The 20,400-nt window shown below is 52.4% G+C and overlaps 12 protein-coding genes and 1 non-coding gene across 13 annotated transcripts; 6 read left to right on the forward strand and 7 right to left on the reverse strand.

The window, feature by feature from the left end:
* Positions 1-394: 394 nt before the first annotated feature.
* Positions 395-1,046, reverse strand: CC84DRAFT_37046 (uncharacterized protein). The gene has a single exon (XM_018185944.1). The coding sequence runs from the start codon at positions 929-931 to the stop codon at positions 578-580; it is 354 nt and encodes a 117-aa protein (XP_018041803.1). The 5' UTR covers positions 932-1,046; the 3' UTR covers positions 395-577.
* On the reverse strand, positions 773-2,237 carry CC84DRAFT_1253905 (uncharacterized protein). Its single transcript, XM_018184412.1, has 2 exons — positions 1,913-2,237; positions 773-1,815 (listed from the first exon to the last, which is right to left on the reverse strand). Exons 1-2 carry the CDS (start codon positions 2,055-2,057, stop codon positions 1,163-1,165), a joined length of 798 nt encoding a protein of 265 aa, XP_018041804.1. The 5' UTR covers positions 2,058-2,237; the 3' UTR covers positions 773-1,162.
* A 231-nt stretch (positions 2,238-2,468) lies between these two features.
* CC84DRAFT_37101 (uncharacterized protein) lies at positions 2,469-3,270 on the reverse strand. The gene has a single exon (XM_018185945.1). The coding sequence runs from the start codon at positions 3,146-3,148 to the stop codon at positions 2,564-2,566; it is 585 nt and encodes a 194-aa protein (XP_018041805.1). The 5' UTR covers positions 3,149-3,270; the 3' UTR covers positions 2,469-2,563.
* A 122-nt stretch (positions 3,271-3,392) lies between these two features.
* CC84DRAFT_1211097 (acyltransferase-domain-containing protein) lies at positions 3,393-5,539 on the reverse strand (the record flags this gene model as incomplete). The annotated part of the gene is made up of 2 exons (XM_018182351.1): positions 3,393-5,319; positions 5,367-5,539. The coding sequence occupies 2 exons, from the start codon at positions 5,537-5,539 to the stop codon at positions 3,393-3,395; spliced, it is 2,100 nt and encodes a 699-aa protein (XP_018041806.1).
* Positions 5,540-5,770: 231 nt separating this feature from the next.
* On the forward strand, positions 5,771-6,836 carry CC84DRAFT_1158983 (uncharacterized protein). Its single transcript, XM_018177109.1, has 3 exons — positions 5,771-5,879; positions 5,993-6,254; positions 6,304-6,836. Exons 2-3 carry the CDS (start codon positions 6,025-6,027, stop codon positions 6,608-6,610), a joined length of 537 nt encoding a protein of 178 aa, XP_018041807.1. The 5' UTR covers positions 5,771-5,879; positions 5,993-6,024; the 3' UTR covers positions 6,611-6,836.
* A 355-nt stretch (positions 6,837-7,191) lies between these two features.
* CC84DRAFT_t13 lies at positions 7,192-7,282 on the reverse strand. Its single transcript has one exon. It is a non-coding gene; the product is annotated as a tRNA-Arg (tRNA).
* Positions 7,283-7,740: 458 nt separating this feature from the next.
* Positions 7,741-8,917, forward strand: CC84DRAFT_1158985 (uncharacterized protein). Its single transcript, XM_018177110.1, has 3 exons — positions 7,741-8,319; positions 8,379-8,550; positions 8,613-8,917. The coding sequence occupies exons 1-3, from the start codon at positions 7,811-7,813 to the stop codon at positions 8,805-8,807; spliced, it is 876 nt and encodes a 291-aa protein (XP_018041808.1). The 5' UTR covers positions 7,741-7,810; the 3' UTR covers positions 8,808-8,917.
* Positions 8,918-10,695: 1,778 nt separating this feature from the next.
* On the forward strand, positions 10,696-11,890 carry CC84DRAFT_1182406 (uncharacterized protein; the record flags this gene model as incomplete). Its single annotated transcript, XM_018180630.1, has 2 exons — positions 10,696-11,452; positions 11,874-11,890. The coding sequence occupies 2 exons, from the start codon at positions 10,696-10,698 to the stop codon at positions 11,888-11,890; spliced, it is 774 nt and encodes a 257-aa protein (XP_018041809.1).
* On the reverse strand, positions 11,827-13,589 carry CC84DRAFT_37185 (uncharacterized protein). Its single transcript, XM_018185949.1, has one exon. The coding sequence runs from the start codon at positions 13,288-13,290 to the stop codon at positions 11,950-11,952; it is 1,341 nt and encodes a 446-aa protein (XP_018041810.1). The 5' UTR covers positions 13,291-13,589; the 3' UTR covers positions 11,827-11,949.
* A 232-nt stretch (positions 13,590-13,821) lies between these two features.
* Positions 13,822-15,131, reverse strand: CC84DRAFT_1158989 (uncharacterized protein; the record flags this gene model as incomplete). The annotated part of the gene is made up of 1 exon (XM_018177111.1): positions 13,822-15,131. A coding segment is annotated over exon 1 (1,021 nt), but the record flags the coding sequence as incomplete, so codon positions are not given.
* Positions 15,115-16,034, forward strand: CC84DRAFT_37301 (uncharacterized protein). Its single transcript, XM_018185951.1, has one exon. The coding sequence runs from the start codon at positions 15,378-15,380 to the stop codon at positions 15,933-15,935; it is 558 nt and encodes a 185-aa protein (XP_018041812.1). The 5' UTR covers positions 15,115-15,377; the 3' UTR covers positions 15,936-16,034.
* Position 16,035: 1 nt separating this feature from the next.
* CC84DRAFT_37213 (uncharacterized protein) lies at positions 16,036-17,625 on the forward strand. Its single transcript, XM_018185950.1, has 4 exons — positions 16,036-16,764; positions 16,814-17,169; positions 17,220-17,537; positions 17,591-17,625. The coding sequence occupies exons 1-3, from the start codon at positions 16,307-16,309 to the stop codon at positions 17,417-17,419; spliced, it is 1,014 nt and encodes a 337-aa protein (XP_018041813.1). The 5' UTR covers positions 16,036-16,306; the 3' UTR covers positions 17,420-17,537; positions 17,591-17,625.
* Positions 17,626-17,678: 53 nt separating this feature from the next.
* CC84DRAFT_37137 (uncharacterized protein) lies at positions 17,679-19,517 on the forward strand. Its single transcript, XM_018185948.1, has one exon. It carries the CDS (start codon positions 17,778-17,780, stop codon positions 19,290-19,292), a length of 1,515 nt encoding a protein of 504 aa, XP_018041814.1. The 5' UTR covers positions 17,679-17,777; the 3' UTR covers positions 19,293-19,517.
* The last annotated feature ends 883 nt before the right edge of the window (positions 19,518-20,400 follow it).

A 20,400-nucleotide genomic window follows, 5' to 3' on the forward strand; every position in this document is an offset into this window, starting at 1 on the left:
GAATTGCCCGAGCAAGGAATCGGTGCGAAAGCGCCCTGTATGAAGCGGAGATAGGCACGCGAATGGCCGAGCAGCGAGGCAGTATGCTTGCGTGCTTTTGTGCCTCCTCCCATGAAAAACTCGCCTGTCCAACTTCGAATGCCCAGAGAGCCTTTTGTTGGGATTACCACAGGTATCTACCAACGACCAACTACGCGTACTCTAGCCGCTAAGGGCAGTACTACGCTGCAAGCGAAGTGTAGGCGTAGGTACGCATCAATATTACAGAGGAGGAAGGGTGAAGAATAAAGTTGGCGGTGCGCGCATAAAACTACGCTGTCCGGCAAGTGCACACGTGAGACATGAGTGTATGAGCCCACTTGCGTCTCAAAGGTCGAAAGGACACAATGTCTCGTCGAGTACCGCCGAGTTCGTTCCTAAAAACGGACACTCATCGGCGATATAGGCGCGACAGAAATTAAGACATGCAAACCTCGTACGAGTTGCTACCGGTTTACCTCGAGCTCACTGCGACGGAGAAGTGGCGTTTCCGTGATTGCAAACCGCCTTGGGCTTGCGAATGAGGCAAGGCCATCGCTCAGGGTATACCGATGCGACGCCGCGCACCGATTGGAGTATTGCCCACGCAATGGAGTGCATGGTGTAGGGATGGTAACGAGGGAGGAGTGGACGATGTGCCGGCAGGGGAAGTTGCATGCTTGCGCGTGTGGTGAGCTATGTTGAGGAAGAAGCTAACCCGTTTCCAAGATCTACACGGGGATGGATAATGTGTGTGCGGGGTGCGGGGGTCGGACGGTGGATGCAGGATGGATACTATTTGCGTTTGAGGGCGATGGCTCTGTGCACAGGAGGGCTCGTTAGGTTGCGATGGTACGTGGTTCCTGCAATGCACGCGCGCAACTTGGTCGGTTCTTGGATCGCACTCGCGCATGTTGGCGTGCGGGTTTCACCGACAAAATGAACACCGTGCTTCTTTTCTCCAATATCCTACAAGCGCGCCGTACATGGAACTCCGAACTCATGTCATTGCCGCACAACCCTGCAGCGTATCGTACACCTTCTCCGTACCCAGTAACGGAAATCCACACAAAACGCCCTCACTCTTGCCCAGAGGAAAACCCAAGCCACCCAGCTCACCCACGTTTCAGATGAGATCAACGCCCTAGAAGAAGCTCTTCACCTCCCCCGCCTTCGCCGGCGGCTCGTACCTCTGCGCCGGCTTGTACTTCTGCACCGGCTTCTTGCTCGCCTGTCCCGGCAACGTGTTCGTCCCCGGGTACGGCTTCACCGCCCCTCCCACGCTCGTCGCCGCACCAGAAAACGGCTTGCTCTGCCCCGGCCGCACCGGCGTCTTGCTCCCCGCACCTGGGTACGGTTTGGGCAGGGGGTTTCCTGCGCCGCCGGTGCCGGAAGAGGGGTAGGCTTTTGGCAGCGACGACGTTGAGGCGTTGGGTTTGCCGCCGGACGTTGGGTACGGCGAGGGTTTGGACACGCCGCCCGGGGGGTTGAACGGCTTGGGCGTGAACTTTGGGAGGGCTCCGTTGGCCGGTGTCTTCTTCGCGCCGAGAGGGACGCCGGAGCCAGCAGCACGCTTCACGGCTGCGGCGCCGGCTGCTGCGCCGGCGGGTGTTTTCTTTGCGCCGAGGGGGACGCCAGAGCCTCCGACGGGGGCCTTGGGCTTTGTGTTTGCGGGGAGGGACGAGGAGCGGTGGGCGGCGGGGCGGCGGGCGGTGCTTGGGAGGGCTTTTGCGGAGGGGGCTTTTGGGGGCGCGCCACCGATGGCGGTGCCGAGGCCGGTTGCTTTTTTCTCGATCCCTGTTCACTTCGTCAATGAAGGTTCCTGCGCAGACCTTGGGGAGTCCCCAGGGAGTGAGAGTGAGAGGTAGATGGATGAATAGAAGGCGTAACATACCATTCCCGACCGTCCTCCCGCCGCCCTCCACCATATCGCCCGCTTTAATCAACGCGTCGCCTGCGAACCCGCCGACCGTCCTCTTTCCCTCCTCTACGAAGCCCGACACACTGTTCCATATCATGTTCTTTACGAAGTCCGTCATAGTGGATGTCTCCTCTTTCGTATCTTTCTACGCAATCGCAGTTGCAGTCGTTCAAAAAGGTGTATATGGTCGTCGAATTGCGATACAACGTGCTTCAGTGTTACCGGAGGTGTTGATGAGCGGTGGTGACGAGGGTGTGCTAGTGCTACATTGCGATCTTGCTTTCGCAGAGGACGGGCTGAGAGCGGAGGAGTGGTACCTATGACGTTGCTTGTGGCGCGCGCATTAGCGTGGGCCGGGGGCGGGCTAGACTATGGCGATCGATGGGGCGTGGGCGTGGCGCGTCACTATCAGTGGAGAACGGGTTTTTCCATTTCCGTCTCGAGGAGCATGGGATTTTGGGACAGAATCGCATGCATTCATAATCGTGTAAGATCACCCAGTTCAGCAGTGAGTCTCTATCTGAATTCTCTTTTACCTAATCGCGAAGATTTCATTGGCTTATTGGCATGAGACTAATTTGCATAGATATGAGACTAAATGTACACTGGATGATGTGAACTCTATCAACATACAAGAGCAGGTGCCAACAAACTGTCCCCCTCATCTACATGAGTCAGTCCCGTGCGATAGACAAACTTCTTGTCTTCGCCTCCTGGTTGCCTCTGAACATACCCGCCTCCACCCCTGCCCCAAATGCAACTCCTCTGGATGTGCATGGCGAGCTGTGACCACTCAGCGAAGCTCCATTGGAATCCTTCGCAAGATGAAGAGCATGTATACATGACGCACGACCGGTAAGGAATTTGTATGCATCGATCCGCAGGCATGTCCACAGTCATGTTGCCGAACTGTCGAAAGGTGTCCATGATCACCTGGAGACAGTCTTCGGTGTTGGGCGGGAGCGCGGTATTGCGGGGACATGTCCAGAAGCCAGGAAATGGGAGATATGGCTCGCTTGGAGTTGTACGGCTCTGGATACTGGGCGTAACATGTACATAGTCGTCTGCGAGAGGTCGCTGTGCCATGGGATGGCTGAGTTGCGGTGCCCTGGTGCTGTTTCGACTGCCACTCATGATCCATATTGGTTGTTGTATCGTTGCCTGGGAAAGTAACAAGAAATATGCGAGTACAAAAACGTAAATCCGCATCGTAGAGACGGAAGCTTTGAGTGCAAGCTCTATAGCAAAAAGTGGCTATATGTTACATGAGGGTCCTTTCACTTTAGATGGGCCATGGAAGAAGATGGGAGACCAGATAGTCTCTTTGGCGAGCGACCCAGCGGATCGTTGGCAATACAGCCACGGACGCTTGAGCTGGCTCATACTATTAGGTGCCACGCGCCAGGTAGCTGTGACAGCAAGCATGAGAGGATAACGAATCGATGACCTTGATTCACGTGGTCTTCTTGGTTGGTTTCCCTGGCGCCGTTGGTGTGGCTGCTGGCTTCTTCGTTGGGACTGAGACAGATTTCTTGACAGCACCATTTGCCGGGGCAGGCTTTTTCATTGCTGATGTAGCTCCGCCGGCTTTCGGCGCGGATGTATTGGTCGGCAGGTTGGTGCTTGGTTTGAACACATACTTTGGTTTGGCAGGGGCCGACGGTGTGGCGTTGGTCGTTTGTTGCTTCTGTCCTACATTAAGTGCGCCGCTTGGACTGATCTTGATGGGAACGCCAGAAGAAGTCATGAACGTAGTGCCCTTCTTCTGTTCCGCTGCTTCGATTTCTTTCTTGCCGACCCTGATCTTGAGACCGTTCGCGGTTGTGATAGTTCCGGTGTCCTTTGCTTTCTCTACTTCAGGCTTGGGAATCTTGATGGTAACCCCGGAGGCAAGCTTAACTTCCCGCATTTCTTGTGGCTTGGCGGCGGGTTTCGGCTTCGCTGCTGGCGTTGCCGCAGGTCTTCTTGCACCACTTGGTCCCACTGCACTGTTCGCTCTGGGAGCCGTCGATGTCGCCAAAGTCCTTGTCGGAGCCCGGGGTAAAGCTGTGCTCGCCCTTCTGCCACCTGGCAGTACCACACCCTCCTTGATCGCTGTCTCCTTAACCAGCTTAGCGAGATTCTCTTGTGTCAGGTGTTGCACGCGACCCCTATTCTCAGGACTAGCGGCTTGATTGGCGCCAATCTTCGCTGCGCCCTCTATCATCTTCTCGAGCTCGTCGGGGCTTGGCAGACCCTTCAGGTCACCGCCGCTGAGAACAGATTTCATCATTTGCCCGAAGAACTTTTCCCCGCCAGGAATTAGGTCGCCTGGTGATGCCCCGTACGCTACAGACATGGCCGTCATGACACCCGTAATTGGCGCAAAAATCTTGACAAAATCGTTCCAGTTCGCCGACTTGACCTCGGTTTCTATCTGGACCGCAGGGCGAGGCCTGGTACGGATGGTTTGTTTATCGCTCTGTGAGCTACGGTCGCCGACGTCGAGATGATCTTTCCAAAACTCTTCAGCCGGAAATCGGGTGTGACGTTGGAAGTACTCTAGCATGTAATCCTTCTCTCGCCAGCGGTTGCGCAGCCAGACTTCAAACGCCTTGGTGTTGTGAATTGGTATAGTGGAAATATGGAAGCGACGCCAGTGCATGTTGACAGACTTTGGAGGTCGCCCTTCGAAGAACGAAGAACGTAGCGTGAAGATGTCCTGTCCGAACTGACCAGGCGGAACTCCTTCGTATGCGATCGTGCAGTCGTATAGCCATTCTGTGCTGTCCTTGAGTTCATTCAAGCAGAACTTCAGACCTGTGCTTCTAGGAAGGAGTTGATGCTTCATATCTTCGAGCCCGTTCTTAGCCGCCCACTTCTTGCTCCGCTCGCGGGTTGATGCAGACAGGTTTGTCCCTTCCGGAAAGATGATCAGCCACATTGGATCCTTCGGGTTGCTGAGCTTGGACAGTGCCTTTTTGAAACGCTGTTGGTCTTCTTCCCAGTTCCTCGCAAGGAAAATGAAGTTGTACATCTGCGCGGACCAGCCGATGATCGGGACGTTCTTCAGCGACTCCTTAAGAATGATGTAGACAAAACCATGTAAACCATTCGTATAGGCAATCCACCAGAGGTAAAGCCAGTCCGTGTAAAGCTGGTGATTCGCCATGAGCACTAGACGCTCTGAAAAGTTGCATTTGAGGCTTCCGTCTTTCGTCTTAATCAACTGGCCAATCATGCTTGAGTCTCCGCTGACCCTGACCACAGTGGGTGCCCACCACTGCGTCAGGCATGTCACGAGAATCGCAAAGCATTCTTTGGTGTATGCCATGTATCCCTCGTAAAAGACGGGGTCAATGAGTTTGAGTGGCGCTCCTAGGACTTGGGACGCGCTGATGCTGTAGGAACGTCAATTCTATCCTGCGCGGGCGCAGAAGCTACTCACGCAAGAACGCCGGAGAGGAATGTCGAAGCCAGCGTAAAGGCTCGCTCGGCCTGGTTCAATTCGCCATATTTCGGAGGGCCAGCAGGATGCTCCTCCGGTGCGATGTTCTGCTTGGCGATTTTGAGACCTGCACCGAAGTCATCCTTCTTCTTGCGCATAGCAGGAGAATTCATCTTGGTGTGTCGTTGTCTGGACCGCAGGGCATCGCTTGACGGTGATCTCTCCGCAAAGTCGACGGATAGTGGAGATGTTGGCTGCCAGGCCGTTGACCCGTCGATAACATTGACGTCGAAGGATGCAATGGTGGCTGGGCTCCGCGGGTGGGCCTGGCAGAGCGGGGCCCCATGACGTCGTGTGGCGCATAAGGCCAACTTTCCGGGAGCAGCGACGAGGAGGACCCTCATCATTCTTCCAAGCTGTCTGCACCATCCACCATCCGACACGCCTCGATTAAACCACTTCTGTAACCAAACTTCAAACCTTTTTCTACAAGCGTGTAATCAACGAGCAAATGTAAGTCTTGGTTTTACTCCAGCTGTAATTTCCCACGAAGCGCACTTTGCCACGCCGCCGCACGCGAGCTCTGTGGTCATCGGGTAGGACCCTTTCTAACAACGCAAATCCAGATCAAAAAGTCTTTCGTACAACAATCGTCGCAATGCCTGCTGCATCCGTCGCATCTGCGCCTGTCAACCGCACGACCAACAGAACTGCCGCCTCACGGACGAAGAAGCCGGCTGGCGCTGCTGCAAAGAAGACACAGAGCGCTGCCAACGGTGCCGCAAACGGTGTGCACCAGGCTACCTCTCCATACACCATCATGGCGTCACGCATCGCAAACCGCGTCGCAGAGATGGCTGAGAACATGACCTTTGTTGAGCGCGAAAAGTATGTTGATTCCGAACAATGACGCGTTCGCGCACTGACATGTTGCAAGGCCCCAGTCCCCCCAGAACGCCCCGGCCGTCCAGGCGCCCAAGCAGAAGAAGCCCCCGCGCAAGCTCGATATCCGTGTACCCAACAACGGCGCGTCACCCACTAACATCACCTTCTCTGCGCCGTTCCTGGATAACACCCTCGCTAAACTCTTGACGCTCCAGAACAGGATGCTCAAGGTCAGCAACGACATTGCGGCTAGCGAGGACGTGGATGAACACACAAAACAAGAGCAGTTTGCACAGAGTGCGGAGCTGTCGCGCATCATCGCTCTCATCTGCGCTGAGAAGGCCAGGCAAGGGTCTTAGGTTGTTGCAGCGCGGGAGGAGGCAGCAGAGGATGAGGATGTAATGGGTTGATGATTGAATGAATCGAACTATGCGTTAGTGGTTCAGGCGTTGAACTTTTTTGGCCATTTATCAGATTTGGCGGTCTGACGGGTTTTCCTTTTTCCTATGTAACACCTGCTCTGAAGCGGCTAGCTCTATTATGTATGATATCAGTAAGAATGAAAAGGCAAACGTTGAACACGCTACAGGATAGCCCATCTCATGTTCGGTCCTAGATAATCACCGCAGCGCACAGCTGATGTGAGCATCTGCCTGCCAACTAACATCTGAAGGGTCGATAGCAACAATGAGAACCATGCGCTGCCATGGACTAAAAAAGTGCAAAAGGGTGGTTCAACTTGTTTCTCAAATCACTTGGGCTAGATGATACAGAACAAAAAGAACGACTTCAATGTTTTTTCGAAGTAAACGCATCTCGCGAAGTCGACGGCCTTCTCTCTTTCCTTATACGTACAAGGTTCTAGTCGGGAACCGAGCTCGATCCGGTGAAAGAGCCTAGATCAGTGAACATCTAAAAGCAAAAAGAAATGTTCAGATTCCGACCGACGCAGGACTCGAACCTGCAGCCTTGGCCTCACACGTGTGAGGGGAACGTAGGAGGGCCACGCGCTACCATTGCGCTAGCCGGCCGTTAACTTAGACGCATGAAAGCCTCAAATTATAATAATTTTGGACTTTCAAAATTATATATATAGCTACGCAAATCTGGCATACCTACTAAGGGTGCGTGTTGTGTTTTCTCAACCAGGGTGGAGAGGGGATTGTGGCGTAAAATAAGCGGGGCACTGGCTGACGCGTTCCACGGGAACGTTAATTAACGACCACGCTGATGCACTAAGAAGATAGCTAGTAATAGAGTGTACCATATTGAAGTCATAAACTCACGTAAGATACGACGCTCCGACATAAAATCTGAAGTCGCTAAGGTGCTCAGGATGCAGGTGTTTAGAAAGTAGCCACGAATGTAGGGAGTGTACACAGTACAGTGCTCAGGAGTGTTCTTTCTCCACCGCTCTAGCCTGCACCACTAAGCCCTTGCGGGTCGTGCTGAGAAAGTGTATTCAGGCTGAACATCATCTCTAGCACAACAACATTAGAGCTGCTATCTCCCTACAGGACCTGAGCCTACAGGACATTCCAGAGTGCAGATGCGGTAAGATGAATCTGGAAGGATCTATACCCCGGCTGCGCCTCTCGTATACATACTGGGCACCCAGCAACCTTCGCAACACTCCAACCAGAATTCCCCTGGGACGGCAAACATCCATGTTAGCTCTACTACTCCTCCTCTGCTTCCCCCTCGCCTCCCCATGGACAATCGACGTGCACCCTGATCTGTCGTACCCCGCGCGCTGGACAGCCGCACCAGGTGACCGCTACATGTCCCGCAACGGCACCTTCCTCTCGCCCGGCTACCTGAACTCCTGTCTGAATGAGCGCGTCCCACAGAACGTCACGCGCAGCAAATTCCATGTCTTCAACGGGCGCGCCATCTTCGATCTCGTGAATGCGACGCAAGGAAACCCTACGAACGAGTCGTTCCATCTGGATGTATATCTGCCGCATTTGTATTATAAATGGGTTGACGGGCCGGGCGGTTCGGAGTATAACGAGGGTCCGAAGGGAAAATATAAGATGGGACAAACCATGTGGCGGTATCACTATTGGTGAGTGTGGTTTGACTTGATGTGAGGTACAAAGATCTGTTGTTGCTTACACTTTGAAGGCAGAATTTTCCGAAGCAGGGACGCTGCTATCTCCCGCTCAATATGACTGAGATGGTAGTCGACGAGGATGGAAAAGCCTTGCGGTCTGAGGATTTGGTGGGGCTTAATGCAACGCTAACCTTTGAGCTGTGCGATGCGAGAAATTATCGAACTTTTGAACAGGTGGATCAGGTGAGTTTGGGACTGCCTCGTGGAGATGCTTCATTAGACAGTCAATTAATGTGGAGGGATAGTGTGCGTATGTGACCCTGACGGACGAAGATGTACAGCCTGTGGAAGATATCCCGCACTGCGACAGCTACAACCCAATATCAGAGCTGGCCAAGAACTCCCAATCGTCGCCGCCACAGAGCCCCGGAAAAAAATTGGAGAGGGGACGATTAATTGGGCTACCGGGGCTGGTCATAGCGCTCTGGATGGCTGTGTAAGTTGCTAGCAATATTGTATTAAGTAAAAGTGTGCGTGATCCAGACTCCAAGTTGATGTGAGTTTCATAGATCTAGGACTAGAGCTTTAGCACTGTAATGCTCTTCGTGGGGAAGGACTGCGCGCTCAAACTATCGACCAGGCATGATAGCTAGGTCGTGACCTACTGTAGTATGTGAGCATCGAAAGCACATAGAGAGGTGTGAATGGTAAAACGCCGAACAGAGCAAGGTCATAGACTTGCTTAGTTCTGAGGTTCTAGTTTATTGGACGACAAGAAGTCAGGGCAACGATCATAATCGTATCCTACAGTTTAAAGCAGACTCCGGTTGTGCATTACGTCTGTCCGCGTGGCAACAATTTCACGCTTGCATACGTCTTTGTACCGAATTGTACAGTAGGCCGTGCCATTCTACACAGTGGAGGAGACTTTGCACAAACCTGTTGACAATTACATGCACGCTGAGGACCAGATCGCTGCGTGTTTGTAGGGTGTGCATCGGATCTGTCCAAGAGCTAACACCAATGCACCTGTATACGGTTTCACCAAAAGAAGGATACGGGAACATGGAACCGCCCGCGAGTGAAGTACTCCACCTCGTTGCATGAGTGTTGCGTGCAAACTTATGATATCAAGCGGTCGCTGATATCCTGAAGGCTGATACGTGAGCTTCAAGTTTCCGGTCGTATACGTTCTTGGCCTCGGCCAGCTTGCCCTGATGTGGATGAAGTGCGGTGAGCCACAACAACCTCGTCAATTGATAACTTGCGAATGGGCCAAGTGTCGCTCCACTTCCCGCAGGACCCCCAGAGTTTATTTCCAGCCATGGTGACGATTATACCAGCGTATAAAACTTTCTTCAACGAGAGTTCGCGTATTCTTCGCTATGTTTCCGCCTTTGTAGTAAATGAGCGACGTTCCTAGGGTACGAACCGGTAAGTAGCGTTGGGCTGCCCTCCTACATACGAAAACCACTGGGGTAATGCTGATCGGCCTTGAACCTTCGATGCGCTGTTTCGCAGAATGCTATCCCACTATTGGACGTGCACACAATGCCCACCTTCCAGCCCCGGATGGTGCGTAGAATTAAATGTTGCCAATATGCGTTCAACCGGATCTGACCTCCCTACCACTCGCACGAGCTATTGGAATCGAGGAATAAAATGTGCATTGAAGTCAATAGACTGCGATTCAATTGGATCACACTCAAGCAAGGTATGGTTGGGTTCGAGTCCCATAGAACGTTCATATATAGTTCTGAAACGTTTCGGCCGGTTCGGTGATGACGAGGCGAGAGTCATGTCTGTTGAACCTGATGTGTTTTTCTGACTCTCGATTGCCTTCGCATGCGTGTTTCCAGCATACATAGTACATTTGCATGTGCAGCGATTATTGATTTGTGTCGGAAGACCTTCCCTGTCGGCGGATCAAGGACACTTCTTCGGCGACTTGTCTGCGCTAATGACATGGCGTCCTGGGGGAAGCCAGGAAAATGGGCGGGAGTTGCCTCCGGCGGCACGGGCGAACAGGTTAATGACGGAGGCGTACGCTAGCGGCTAAGCCGCAGCCCCCCATCCGTGCCCTTACCACCACAATCCACCTCGTTGGGCTCGCGGAGGAGCGCCTTAGTTGCGGGAGTCTGCGTGACAGGCTCTCGGTTCCCTTTGCCGTCGTTAGCAATCCGATTGGGCGCCATTACCCACCGATTATCTGCAGACGCCCTCAGACGGGGAAGCACATCCATCCAAGCCAAGCGGAGCCCGCTAGAACCATGCATTCTAGGACGTGACGTTAATATCGCATCCGTCTGCTCCTCGTCTAAGACTTTTTCCCATCTACTACGACGACCGTTCGACGACACAGCTGTTCCTTTCGGTTTCAACACCACCATGGCGGGCGAGACGGGGCCCACGACGCTGTCGCTAGCAAAGGCTATGATTATAGCTGCATTTTTCGGCATTTCCATCTACAACTCCGTCGAGATTCTCTTTTCCATCTTCCATAGGTTCCGGACCCACAAGGGACTGTATTTCTGGAGCATGCTTATTGCATGCATTGGCATCCCCGTTCATGCGACCGCTGTTCTCCTGCGCAACTTCGGCCTGGCGCCGAACGTACCGATGTGTGTCTTCATTGTTCTGGGATGGTGGTGCATGGTGACTGGTCAGGCTGTTGTCCTCTATTCGCGACTACACCTAGTCTGGGAGCAGAAAAGGCTGCGATGGGTGCTGATTATGATCATCACCAACTTCTGCGTCCTCCATCTGCCGGTGTCAGGGCTATACCTCGCTATCAACATACACCCCGACAACGCGTACCTGACGCATGTTTTCTCAATCTACGAAAAGCTTCAGCTCACTGGCTTCTCGGTCCAGGAGTGGATCATCGCCGGTCTCTATATCTGGGGGGCGTATCGCGCCTTGAATCCTATCTTGAAATTCAAGGGACCACGAGAACGAAAAGTGATCCGGCATCTCGTCCTCGTTAACCTGATCGTTATCGCCATGGACGGCAGCCTCCTCCTCACCGAGTTCACCAACAACTTCGAAATCCAAACTACCTACAAGACTGTCGTGTACAGCATCAAACTAAAACTCGAATTCTACGTCCTCAACCAGTTGCTTTTCATAATCCACAACCCGACTTGTACCTGTTCCAACTCCCACGCATTGCTTGAATACGACGCCGCTTTGTCCGATGTCCGCATCCTACCTTCAAGGTCCGCGCCCACGTTCCGCAACACCGTACAGAAAACCGACCTCACCCCTTCGACTACGGATACGACAGACAGCATTCAAACAATAGCAAAAGCGAGGACCACGAGCGTATGAAATTGGAAACGAAATGTCTAGGTACACACAGAATCCTAACTCATCAATCCCAACAATGGGCGCCAGATAAGGTTCCGGCCTGCCATTATACCGAATCGAGGCTAGATGAGGTCGTCTTCCATCACTTGTCCGACCTCTAGCTCCAGTAAAAGGGCCTGTCTCATGACCAGCTCGAGCTTGTATGGTAAGTTATATCAAGCGCATAGCGAAGGCTGCTGCTGCTAAATTGTATACAGTTTCGAGGCAACGATAACTTCTCAAGAGCCTAAACCTCGACTCCGTGTTCAGCTCTACACCCAACCACTCGACATTTCAATCATCTAGGGAATAAATACCGTCAGGGTCTTCATCGTCACCTAGTTCCCCCTTGGAGTCTTCATCGTAGCGCCACTCACCATTGGGGTCTCTAGCCTGGGGACGTTTCGACGCACCCTTGCCATAGCCGGCTTCCCGCGCCAACCTTTGACGTACCCTATTGGAGTCGAATTGCTCTTCTTCGAGAAAATGCCATGTCTCCTCCTTATTACGACCTATAATGAGGAGCTGGACGACGTCTTTGATGCTATCCCACAATTCTTTGGCTGAAATCTCATCACCTTTCTTTTCGTAAAGGCGGACCCTCAACTCGTCGGGTACTCCATGGATCTCGAAATATAACCTCCGGGCATCCATGTCATTGAAGTACTCGTCTGTTGCCCGTTGCACATTATTGTCATAACGCCTGAGATACACCTCCGCGTCTTCGTAATGAATACCGGCATTAACCATGCGCTCAATCGGTGTAGGGCCAGCGACACGAGTCACGGTGGGTGGATCTCTCCAGTTAGTGGGACCCACCGGGTCCTCAGTCCAACCTTCCCAAGGGTCCCTGTCTTCCTCTTTGCTGGGCTCATCCACGTTGGGTAGAGACGGAGATTCTGGACCTTGGCCTGTTTCAGCATTGGCATTGGCATCGAACGACGGACCGGCGACCGAAGCAGTGCCGTCCCAGGGTAGATAGGGCTCGGAAGCATCCCCAACTGAGCGCGATGGAGACCTCAGGCCGTGGCCTGTGCCAACATTGACAGGGGACAATGGCCTGGCGATCAAAGTAACACCAGGCTGAGCGGTGTCGTCCAAGGGTAGACTGGGCCCTGAGACATCGGGAGACGAAGTAGGCGTGGCGTTGCCAGCGGAAGAGGCCTGTGAAGCGGTCTCGGGCTGTGCCTCCTGGTCCCCCACTGGGCTAGGTTGAGATATAGAAGGTGGAAATGAAGCGACTGGGTTGCGTGAACGAGGTTCACCACGAGGTGCAGTTGATAGTCTTGAAGCAATGGAATCGCTACTATCATGACCACCTGTATTGTGATTGTGTGAGCCATCTCTCAAGACATAGAGGTCGACTTCGGCGTCGCGTAACTGCTGGACCAAAATCACGTTGGTATCTCTCAGAACCACTATGTTGGCATTCAATCCTGCATTGCGTGAAGTCAGAGTGGCATTCTCAGACATCAAAGTCGTGATCCTGGCATTCAAAAAATCGTTCTGGTGGCTCAGGTCCCGTAGTCTCTTCCTTAGCTTCTTACGTTCTGCCATATCGGCCAGGAGCTGATACGTGATTCGTGCCCGCTGCGATGATCGATCGGATATGAGGTGGATTTGGTTGAACAGCATATAACACGACGGAAGTGAAGCTTCTTTATAGTCTTCAAGATCAGTTTGTATCGCTGCTTCGTGTCGGTGGTCTCACTGAGCATGGGTCATGTGCAATCATGTTTGTTCATTATTCTAAACAGTTCGGGTATCTGATAGTTGTTCATACATACGGATTGCTTAGTGAGACGTTTAACAAGTTTTTCGGGGGTGCTGGTGTAGTCGAGTTAGTGTTCAAGGTAGAAATAGCGAGAAAAACAGCAAACAGAGTATTGTACGTGAGACGGAAGTTTGATGTTGTCTGCCATATCGACCAGTGAAGATCATAGGTTTCAATAGCCCAAGGGTCTGGGTGAATGTGGCGAGATACACTAACAAATAACAATGTGGCAAAGGTTTTACGCCTAGGCGTACCCTTATCTCTTGGGGAGGTTCTAATACGCTATATAATTGAGAGCAACAGTAAAAGCCAATTCCAAGGGATCTATGCCTAATTGAGATTGTGAGACATTCCGTATTTGTCGAAAGAACTATGGACATGTCACACTGTTCCTCGAGATGATCAAATTTAGCAGTGGACTTGAAGAGGCTGGACAGGATACGGGTCTCTAGACATGTCACAGTATTGCACCCCTTAGAGAGACGTCCTAGTTCAATAACCTCACATCTCCAACAACGCACCTATGATCGCTCAAATACACCCCATCATCAAACACGTTCGACAAAACCGTGTACCCATCAACAATCCACTGGCAGTTCCCCTCAACCTCCTCCTTCACGCCGTGGTTATGTTTGCAAACCGCATCTCCTGGCCCCAACCAAATGAAGTCAATCCTCCCCTGCTCGTCAGACCACTTCTCCTTCTGGAACCCTGTAAACGTAATCTCTTCTCCGTATCTGCGGCTCGCGGGCACAGAGTCGCGCAAGTCATACATGTAGTCGCTTGCTGCCATGCCAAGATACGCCTCCTGAGTTGGAAACGAGTTAAAGTCGCCAGCCAAGACAACCGGCAATTCATCTTCGGTGGACCAGTCCCTCCCCACCCGCTTCAAGGACTCCAGTATGATGGTCACACTGTTCTCGCGGCTTTTACTACCCTCATTATCCAAATGTGTCGTCGAAGCTAAGATACGACGTCCTGAGACTTTGTGCTCGAGCACGGCAATAGTCAGAAGGCGGATACTACCTGCGTCCCAGCCCAGACTGGGTTTCTCGGGTGTCGGACTCAGCCAGATAGTTTCGGTGTGTAAGAGATTAAAGACAGCCACAGGATAGAGTATTGGGCTGTATTCGCCTTTTTGGTGGCCATCATCGCGACCCACGCCTACGTGAGCCCAGATTGGTCCGTCTGCGAGCTTGTCGTTTGAAGAGGGAAGTTCGTTGAGCGAGTTGAGGAGATCGACAAGCTGGTTGTGCAGCACTTCTTGAAGGCAAATTATAGATGCTGCAGAGTGCTGCGGTGATGAGTCAGCAGGTATGGAGGTGCCATCCAGAAATCGTGTCTCATGCTGAATTTGATTCAAGACTCGCGGAAATCGCTCGGCCCACGGCTTCTCGTTCGTAAACGGACTGCCTGTTGCATAGCGAATGTTGAAAGTTAAGATGCGCAGATGGAAAGCAGGGCGCGAACTATTCGAGGAGAAAAATGGTAGCTGAAGGGGCCAGAATTGCATCGTGAATCTGCTGGTAGGTGTCTCTCGACGACTGACAGTATGAATGAGGTCAATAATATCGCTGCCTGGGAGGCCGTGGCGAGGTGCGTTCCTCTGCCGTTCTTGATTGGCAGGCTATGCGGGGTAATCTGCAGGTGCAGCTCCACGGAGGTTGGTGTAAGGTGTGCAACAAAAAACAAACGAATTGCACCCATGGTGCAATCGCCCAGTTTCAGCCTCGTCGCATCTCAGCGCAATATAACAAGACCCTCTTCATACTCTTTCTCACTACGTTGTGAAGAAAACTCCTCGTCAAAAATTAGATTATAGTAAACCCGTATTATAGTAACGTCTCTATGCAAGTCAATTTCAAAGGTATTCCAGTTCCAGGTAAGTGTGCCCAAAAATAAGCCACACAACGTTACTCATGAACATACTCTAGCAAGTTAGCAAGCGATGAGCATACTATCCTTTAGTATAGCCGCAATCCTTCTCATATTCGTAACACTCCTCGCGAAATTTCTTCGCCGCTCCAACGTCGATATCGAAGCAAGAGCGGCATTCGACGAAAAGAGCATTCCAAGAATTACGAGCGAAGACGGAACGCTGGGTGCGTTGCCTACCGCGGTCACCGAGTCGAACATTGCGCGCGACTCCTGGGTCTTGCGCTTGACCCAGCATGTCTGCGACGAGCGCCATCGGAGTTGTCACAATGTGCTAGTGATCAACGAGGAACTGGAGTACTTCTTCAATCCTGAGGGCGTCGTGGAAGAGATGTACGTAATTCACTACGAAAGCAAGCCAGGCAACGCTACATCGCGGAGAAGAGCGATCAAGTATCGTGTCACGGTATTTGAGTCTGGGTCTTTGGTGAATCTTGGAGATGGCGGGGACATCAACTGGGACTGGAAGGGCAACTTCGATCGTACTAGTGCGAAGACGCTGACCTTCAAGCCTTGCGTGAGCGGAGTGAAGTACCAACAGGATTCGTGGCAGGCGGTAGCTAGCCCTTGAATAGTGTTTCAGTATCGCAATGTCTTCTCCTAAGCCATAGTTTTGCATTGAATGCGCCCGCGCTTGGATTGATACTGAGTTCTTTTCTGCGTCTTTTGCTCCCATCAAGCCTTGTGTGTGCCATTGGTCCAGAGCAGGCTGAATCCGCCACCCAACGCACCCAGACGCCCATCCCATCGGCCCCCAACCCTTTAAAAACGTTCGCGTCCGCCCCACCCTCTTCCCAAAAGTCAGCCATCCCCACTTAGGCCCGCATTTTGCACCGAGAAAAGGGCCGTTTATCGGGAAGCTGTCCAGCGCAGGCCGTCAGGAACTGGCCCTTGTAAACATCTCGCTTGTTGCGCCTTAATCAGAAAAGACTCGCATGCGCCATGGATCCAGCATCGGCGACAGTCGCATTTGTCGGGTTTGCAGCCAGTATCACCACGTTGGCGGCGGTCCTCTTCCAGAGCTGCAAGACGTTGCGAGACCTCTGCCATGATCTACACAACGCACCACAAGACTTGCACAGATTATTGCGTAATGCGCAAACTTTGGAGAAGGTCGTGTTGCAGGTCAAGCGGACTGGCGCGGAGATAGCAAACGAGGAGTCGATGGAGCACATCGACGCTTACTGGATGAATAACGTAAAAGACATGGAGCGAGATCTCGAAGTATTCAACAAGAAGGTTTCAAAGCTCCAGAAAAGTCTTGAAAAACCATCAATCACGTCGTTGCAGGTGAAAGCGCGATTTTACAAGGTCTTTTCGGAAAGCGACATCGAGCAATATGAGCGACAGTTGTCGCAACACCGCGATACGTTCACCATGCTCTATTCAATGGTTTCAAAGTAAGTTGCAGTAGTCTCAATCGGGCGACTTCAACTGACACAATACCAGCGAGCGTTCCAAGAAAATCATGGAGGAGCTCCACCTGCAATCGAAGAAACTCGATCGACTCGCAAGCAGTGCAAACACATTCCACGCAACAATGAAGAATGAGCTCCGGGCGACCCAGAAACTTTTGTCGGAAGAGAATAAGGTGGTGATCAACACGGTGAAGCGGGAAGTCCGGACGCTAAACTATCGGCTGCCTAACGAAGAAACCATACTGTCACAGCTACAGCTTCATGGAGCAGAGCTCGCCACTCTCGCTCCATCGAGCGAGGAGCTGCTCCCCGGGTACGAAGAACCTCCTCCGACCTATTTGGAGGCAATGACAGAATCAGCATCATCAACGCAGGTACTGGTATCCTGTAAGTTCTTGTCTGCGAAGCTACCTCTCGGCATCCTCACGATTCGAAAGTCCTCCACCCAGGCCTGGACAAAAGGAAATGGTTGCGACACCAACGAATGGTCGCAATCCAGTTCCAAGATCGAATTCTCGCTGTTTCCGGTCCCATGGTTGACCAAAACTGTTGTTCATCTCTCCTTTGGCCTCAAAGGAAGAGGAGATGCTACACCGGACATCAGCTGGAAGCTGAAGCAGAGGCATTACAACAGTGACCCGCGTCTAATGATGAATCTGAATTTGGGAAACGTATCGGCGATCCAAGAAATGTTTCGCAAGCGAGAAGCATCTCCGCATGACCTGATCGCACCTTGGGGTAATACACTGTTGCATGTAAGCCTTGTTAAGATAATGCGAAGTCATCGAGTCGCCTGACCAATCTTTAGGAAGCAGTCAAGCGACTAGCCGCCGGAATACCTAATATGTTAGAATTGTCCTTTCTGCTCTTGAAGCAGGGAACTGATCCAAACATACAAAACGCCAAAGGCTGGTTAGTAGATATATGTCATATCATCAAGCGACGAGGAAAACTGACAAGATCGAAGCACGGCCTTGGTGCAAGTCTGTCATCTTATGGGTCAAAGTCCACAATTGTGTGATAGACTTCGACCTGTGGCCGATGTTATCATTCAACATAATGCGGATTTGACCATTAGCGACCAGGAAGGAAACTCCGCATGTACTTTGATCTTCCAGAACCGGGGTGGTTTATCTTACCTCGAGGAGTTCGTTTATCGATACATAGACCTCTTAGCTCTGCATGATATGGAGACGGTCGATTACTGGTTGATAACAGCACTAGCCAGAGCGTATCCGACTTTTCGGAGATGTCTAGAGGCTGAGAACGAGTCGTTCCGAACCGCGCCGCGTCTGGCACTGAAACAAGCTCGCCCGTCGGCTTCATTAACAGAGCTTGACTTGAGTGTGCAAATGGAAAGCATAAAAAATGCCGAAGTCAAACATCGAACTCGGTTCTTGCAGTCGTTGTGCGCGAAAGGCACCCTCGAGATGGTGAAGCCGTTCTTGGCCATCGGGCTGGACTTGAATGAGATTGAGGCCGTGCAACATCAAACGTATCTGAGGGCGGCCGGGAGGGCAGGCAATATGGAGGTTGTCGACGCATTGATGAAAGCTGGAGCGTCTGTTGACGGAGTATCAGACTTCAACCATCCATATAGCATTGTTAATGGGGTAGTGGATGAGATATTTGATCGTTGGAATTGTTTGCGACACGGCCGTCCGGACGTTGATGCACATGGGCACTCCGAAGGAGCAGAATTCTGGATTCTACCTCGATTGCTGCAGAATCCGACGTTTAACGACCCAAACGTCTTGCTGCTAGCCGTCTGGTATGAGCTAGATCATGCCATCTTTGAAACCCTCCTGGATCATGGATGTGGGCGAAGAGACGGACAGAAGCCGATGTCTTGGCAACTACGCCGATACGGAAGCGAAGTGATTGAGGCGATCAAGTGTGACAATCCAGTCGTGACGAGGATGCTGGAGCACGGACTAGCGCTGGAGGTGGAAGACGGCTGGGGTTGCACTGCCTTGATTCACGCTTTGGACAAGGGCATAGGAAGAGAGAATTATACTCAAGCGGTAGTTACCGCGGGTGCAGACTTGGAGAGGAGGACCGGATGCGGGTACACACCACTCGAATTTGCTGAAACAAATATGCGGGCACGCCACCCAAGGATGCCGCAGAGGACGTGGAACACGAAGTCGCTCGAAGTATGCAACTCGCGACTCATCTCTGTGGAGGAGGACCGGGCGACATACATCATGTTGAAGCGGGCGATTGGCGAGCGTAAAGGGCATCGTGCCACATTGAGTACGTGTAGGTTCCAATATCATAATTCTTCACTGACCTCCAACCGCGTAGAAATCCCCTCGAGCAACGACTCCTTCTTCAGCATCCGAAGTGTACTTCATAGCAGTTATATCGGGATTGAGCGAGATTGGTCCGACGTCCAGCTCACGGTACTAGGTACAATCTTGACTGCTCTTAGCTTGGTATGGGTGAAGATGGTGGCGGCTCTATGGAAGTTGTTCAGCACTAGGCGAGGTGCGAGAACGAAATTGTGAGATGAGATGTCTACTATGTCCGAATCCTAGAAGTATAAGGCATGAGGCGTACGACGGGCACCTCTAGCAAGTGGCAGGTGGCACGGTGCTAGCGTACCGCAGCGTCATCGCTCCCACCGGTTCACCTCATTTGCACCCAACAATCGTCTGGGAGCCATGCATGCCTTGAAGAAACGATGGAACACCAACCCGAACTTAGCATGCACATCTTCCTGCCCGGTCTTACTACTTTGTGAGCATAAAGAGACTAGCTTCACCTCTGAACCGAAGTGAGCGAAGCGCCTACATATCAAAACCCCCGCTTCCTCCCGCTTCCACAGGGCTGCTTCAGCAATACCGGTCAAGCATGCGCCTCAATGCTTTCCTCCCAACCCCACCCAACCTGGACGAATCTCCCGCCACGCATTTCCACATCGGACAGCTAAGTCCCAAGGCGGTTAGCGTAGTCTTTTACGCAATGGAATGATTGGCCAGCGCAACGTCCAGCCTTTCAGCCTCAACACGAACACGAGAGTTTGTGTTTTGCGAGGTGTCTGGAATCATGCGGGCGGCCGCCGGAGGCAGAAGATTGGCTTCGTGATGGAGTGGAGCATATCGTGTGGCGGGTCTGGAGCCCACATGCCTACAAGGGGCTTGCGAGCTGTCGTACGGTGGGTGAGTTGGCTGCTGCTCAGCCGCACATGGAGAGATTTTAATATGCTCGCAGACAGTCGCGGAGTTGTCTCCTGGTTGTCGCATCAGTTCCATTGACGATCCAGTCGTCCTGTCAGGCTTTGGTTGTCGTTGTTCATACTGAGTGGCTTACTCTTGGGTGTCCGACCGAGACGACAAGTTTGAACAACATGTACCAACTACTCCTCAGCGGGATGGCTGCGCTGCCATTAGTCCACGGCATCGCATTTCCCGCACCCTCACCCACAGCCGTCAATGCCGCTGAGAAAGCGGTCATTGGAAGGACCCCGCAAACAACGCCAAAACCTCGACATGCCCCAGCTATCGAGCTCGAAAAGAGACAGACAGACTACTTCAGCCGCGACCCAGGCCTGTGCGGATGGGTAGACTTCGGAGGTGAGTTTCCAGCTATGAGGCCCCATCATCGTGGCCCACG

Source organism: Paraphaeosphaeria sporulosa (assembly GCF_001642045.1).
Source record: "Paraphaeosphaeria sporulosa strain AP3s5-JAC2a unplaced genomic scaffold CC84scaffold_1, whole genome shotgun sequence".
Taxonomy (NCBI): domain Eukaryota; kingdom Fungi; phylum Ascomycota; class Dothideomycetes; order Pleosporales; family Didymosphaeriaceae; genus Paraphaeosphaeria; species Paraphaeosphaeria sporulosa.

Coding starts and splice junctions, on each gene's coding strand:
- CC84DRAFT_37101 (XM_018185945.1), bottom strand. CDS start 3,148: ATGCGGATTTACGTTTTTGTACTCGCATATTTCTTGTTACTTTCCCAG.
- CC84DRAFT_37046 (XM_018185944.1), bottom strand. CDS start 931: ATGCGCGAGTGCGATCCAAGAACCGACCAAGTTGCGCGCGTGCATTGC.
- CC84DRAFT_37185 (XM_018185949.1), bottom strand. CDS start 13,290: ATGCTGTTCAACCAAATCCACCTCATATCCGATCGATCATCGCAGCGG.
- CC84DRAFT_37213 (XM_018185950.1), top strand. CDS start 16,307: ATGGATCCAGCATCGGCGACAGTCGCATTTGTCGGGTTTGCAGCCAGT. Junction 16,765..16,813: donor CTCTATTCAATGGTTTCAAA/GTAAGTTGCAGT, acceptor ACACAATACCAG/CGAGCGTTCCAAGAAAATCA. Junction 17,170..17,219: donor AACGCAGGTACTGGTATCCT/GTAAGTTCTTGT, acceptor ACGATTCGAAAG/TCCTCCACCCAGGCCTGGAC.
- CC84DRAFT_37301 (XM_018185951.1), top strand. CDS start 15,378: ATGAGCATACTATCCTTTAGTATAGCCGCAATCCTTCTCATATTCGTA.
- CC84DRAFT_1158985 (XM_018177110.1), top strand. CDS start 7,811: ATGAATCTGGAAGGATCTATACCCCGGCTGCGCCTCTCGTATACATAC. Junction 8,320..8,378: donor ATGTGGCGGTATCACTATTG/GTGAGTGTGGTT, acceptor TACACTTTGAAG/GCAGAATTTTCCGAAGCAGG. Junction 8,551..8,612: donor CTTTTGAACAGGTGGATCAG/GTGAGTTTGGGA, acceptor GTGGAGGGATAG/TGTGCGTATGTGACCCTGAC.
- CC84DRAFT_37137 (XM_018185948.1), top strand. CDS start 17,778: ATGGGTCAAAGTCCACAATTGTGTGATAGACTTCGACCTGTGGCCGAT.
- CC84DRAFT_1253905 (XM_018184412.1), bottom strand. CDS start 2,057: ATGACGGACTTCGTAAAGAACATGATATGGAACAGTGTGTCGGGCTTC. Junction 1,816..1,912: donor CGGGAGGACGGTCGGGAATG/GTATGTTACGCC, acceptor CGAAGTGAACAG/GGATCGAGAAAAAAGCAACC.
- CC84DRAFT_1158983 (XM_018177109.1), top strand. CDS start 6,025: ATGCCTGCTGCATCCGTCGCATCTGCGCCTGTCAACCGCACGACCAAC. Junction 6,255..6,303: donor ACCTTTGTTGAGCGCGAAAA/GTATGTTGATTC, acceptor ACATGTTGCAAG/GCCCCAGTCCCCCCAGAACG.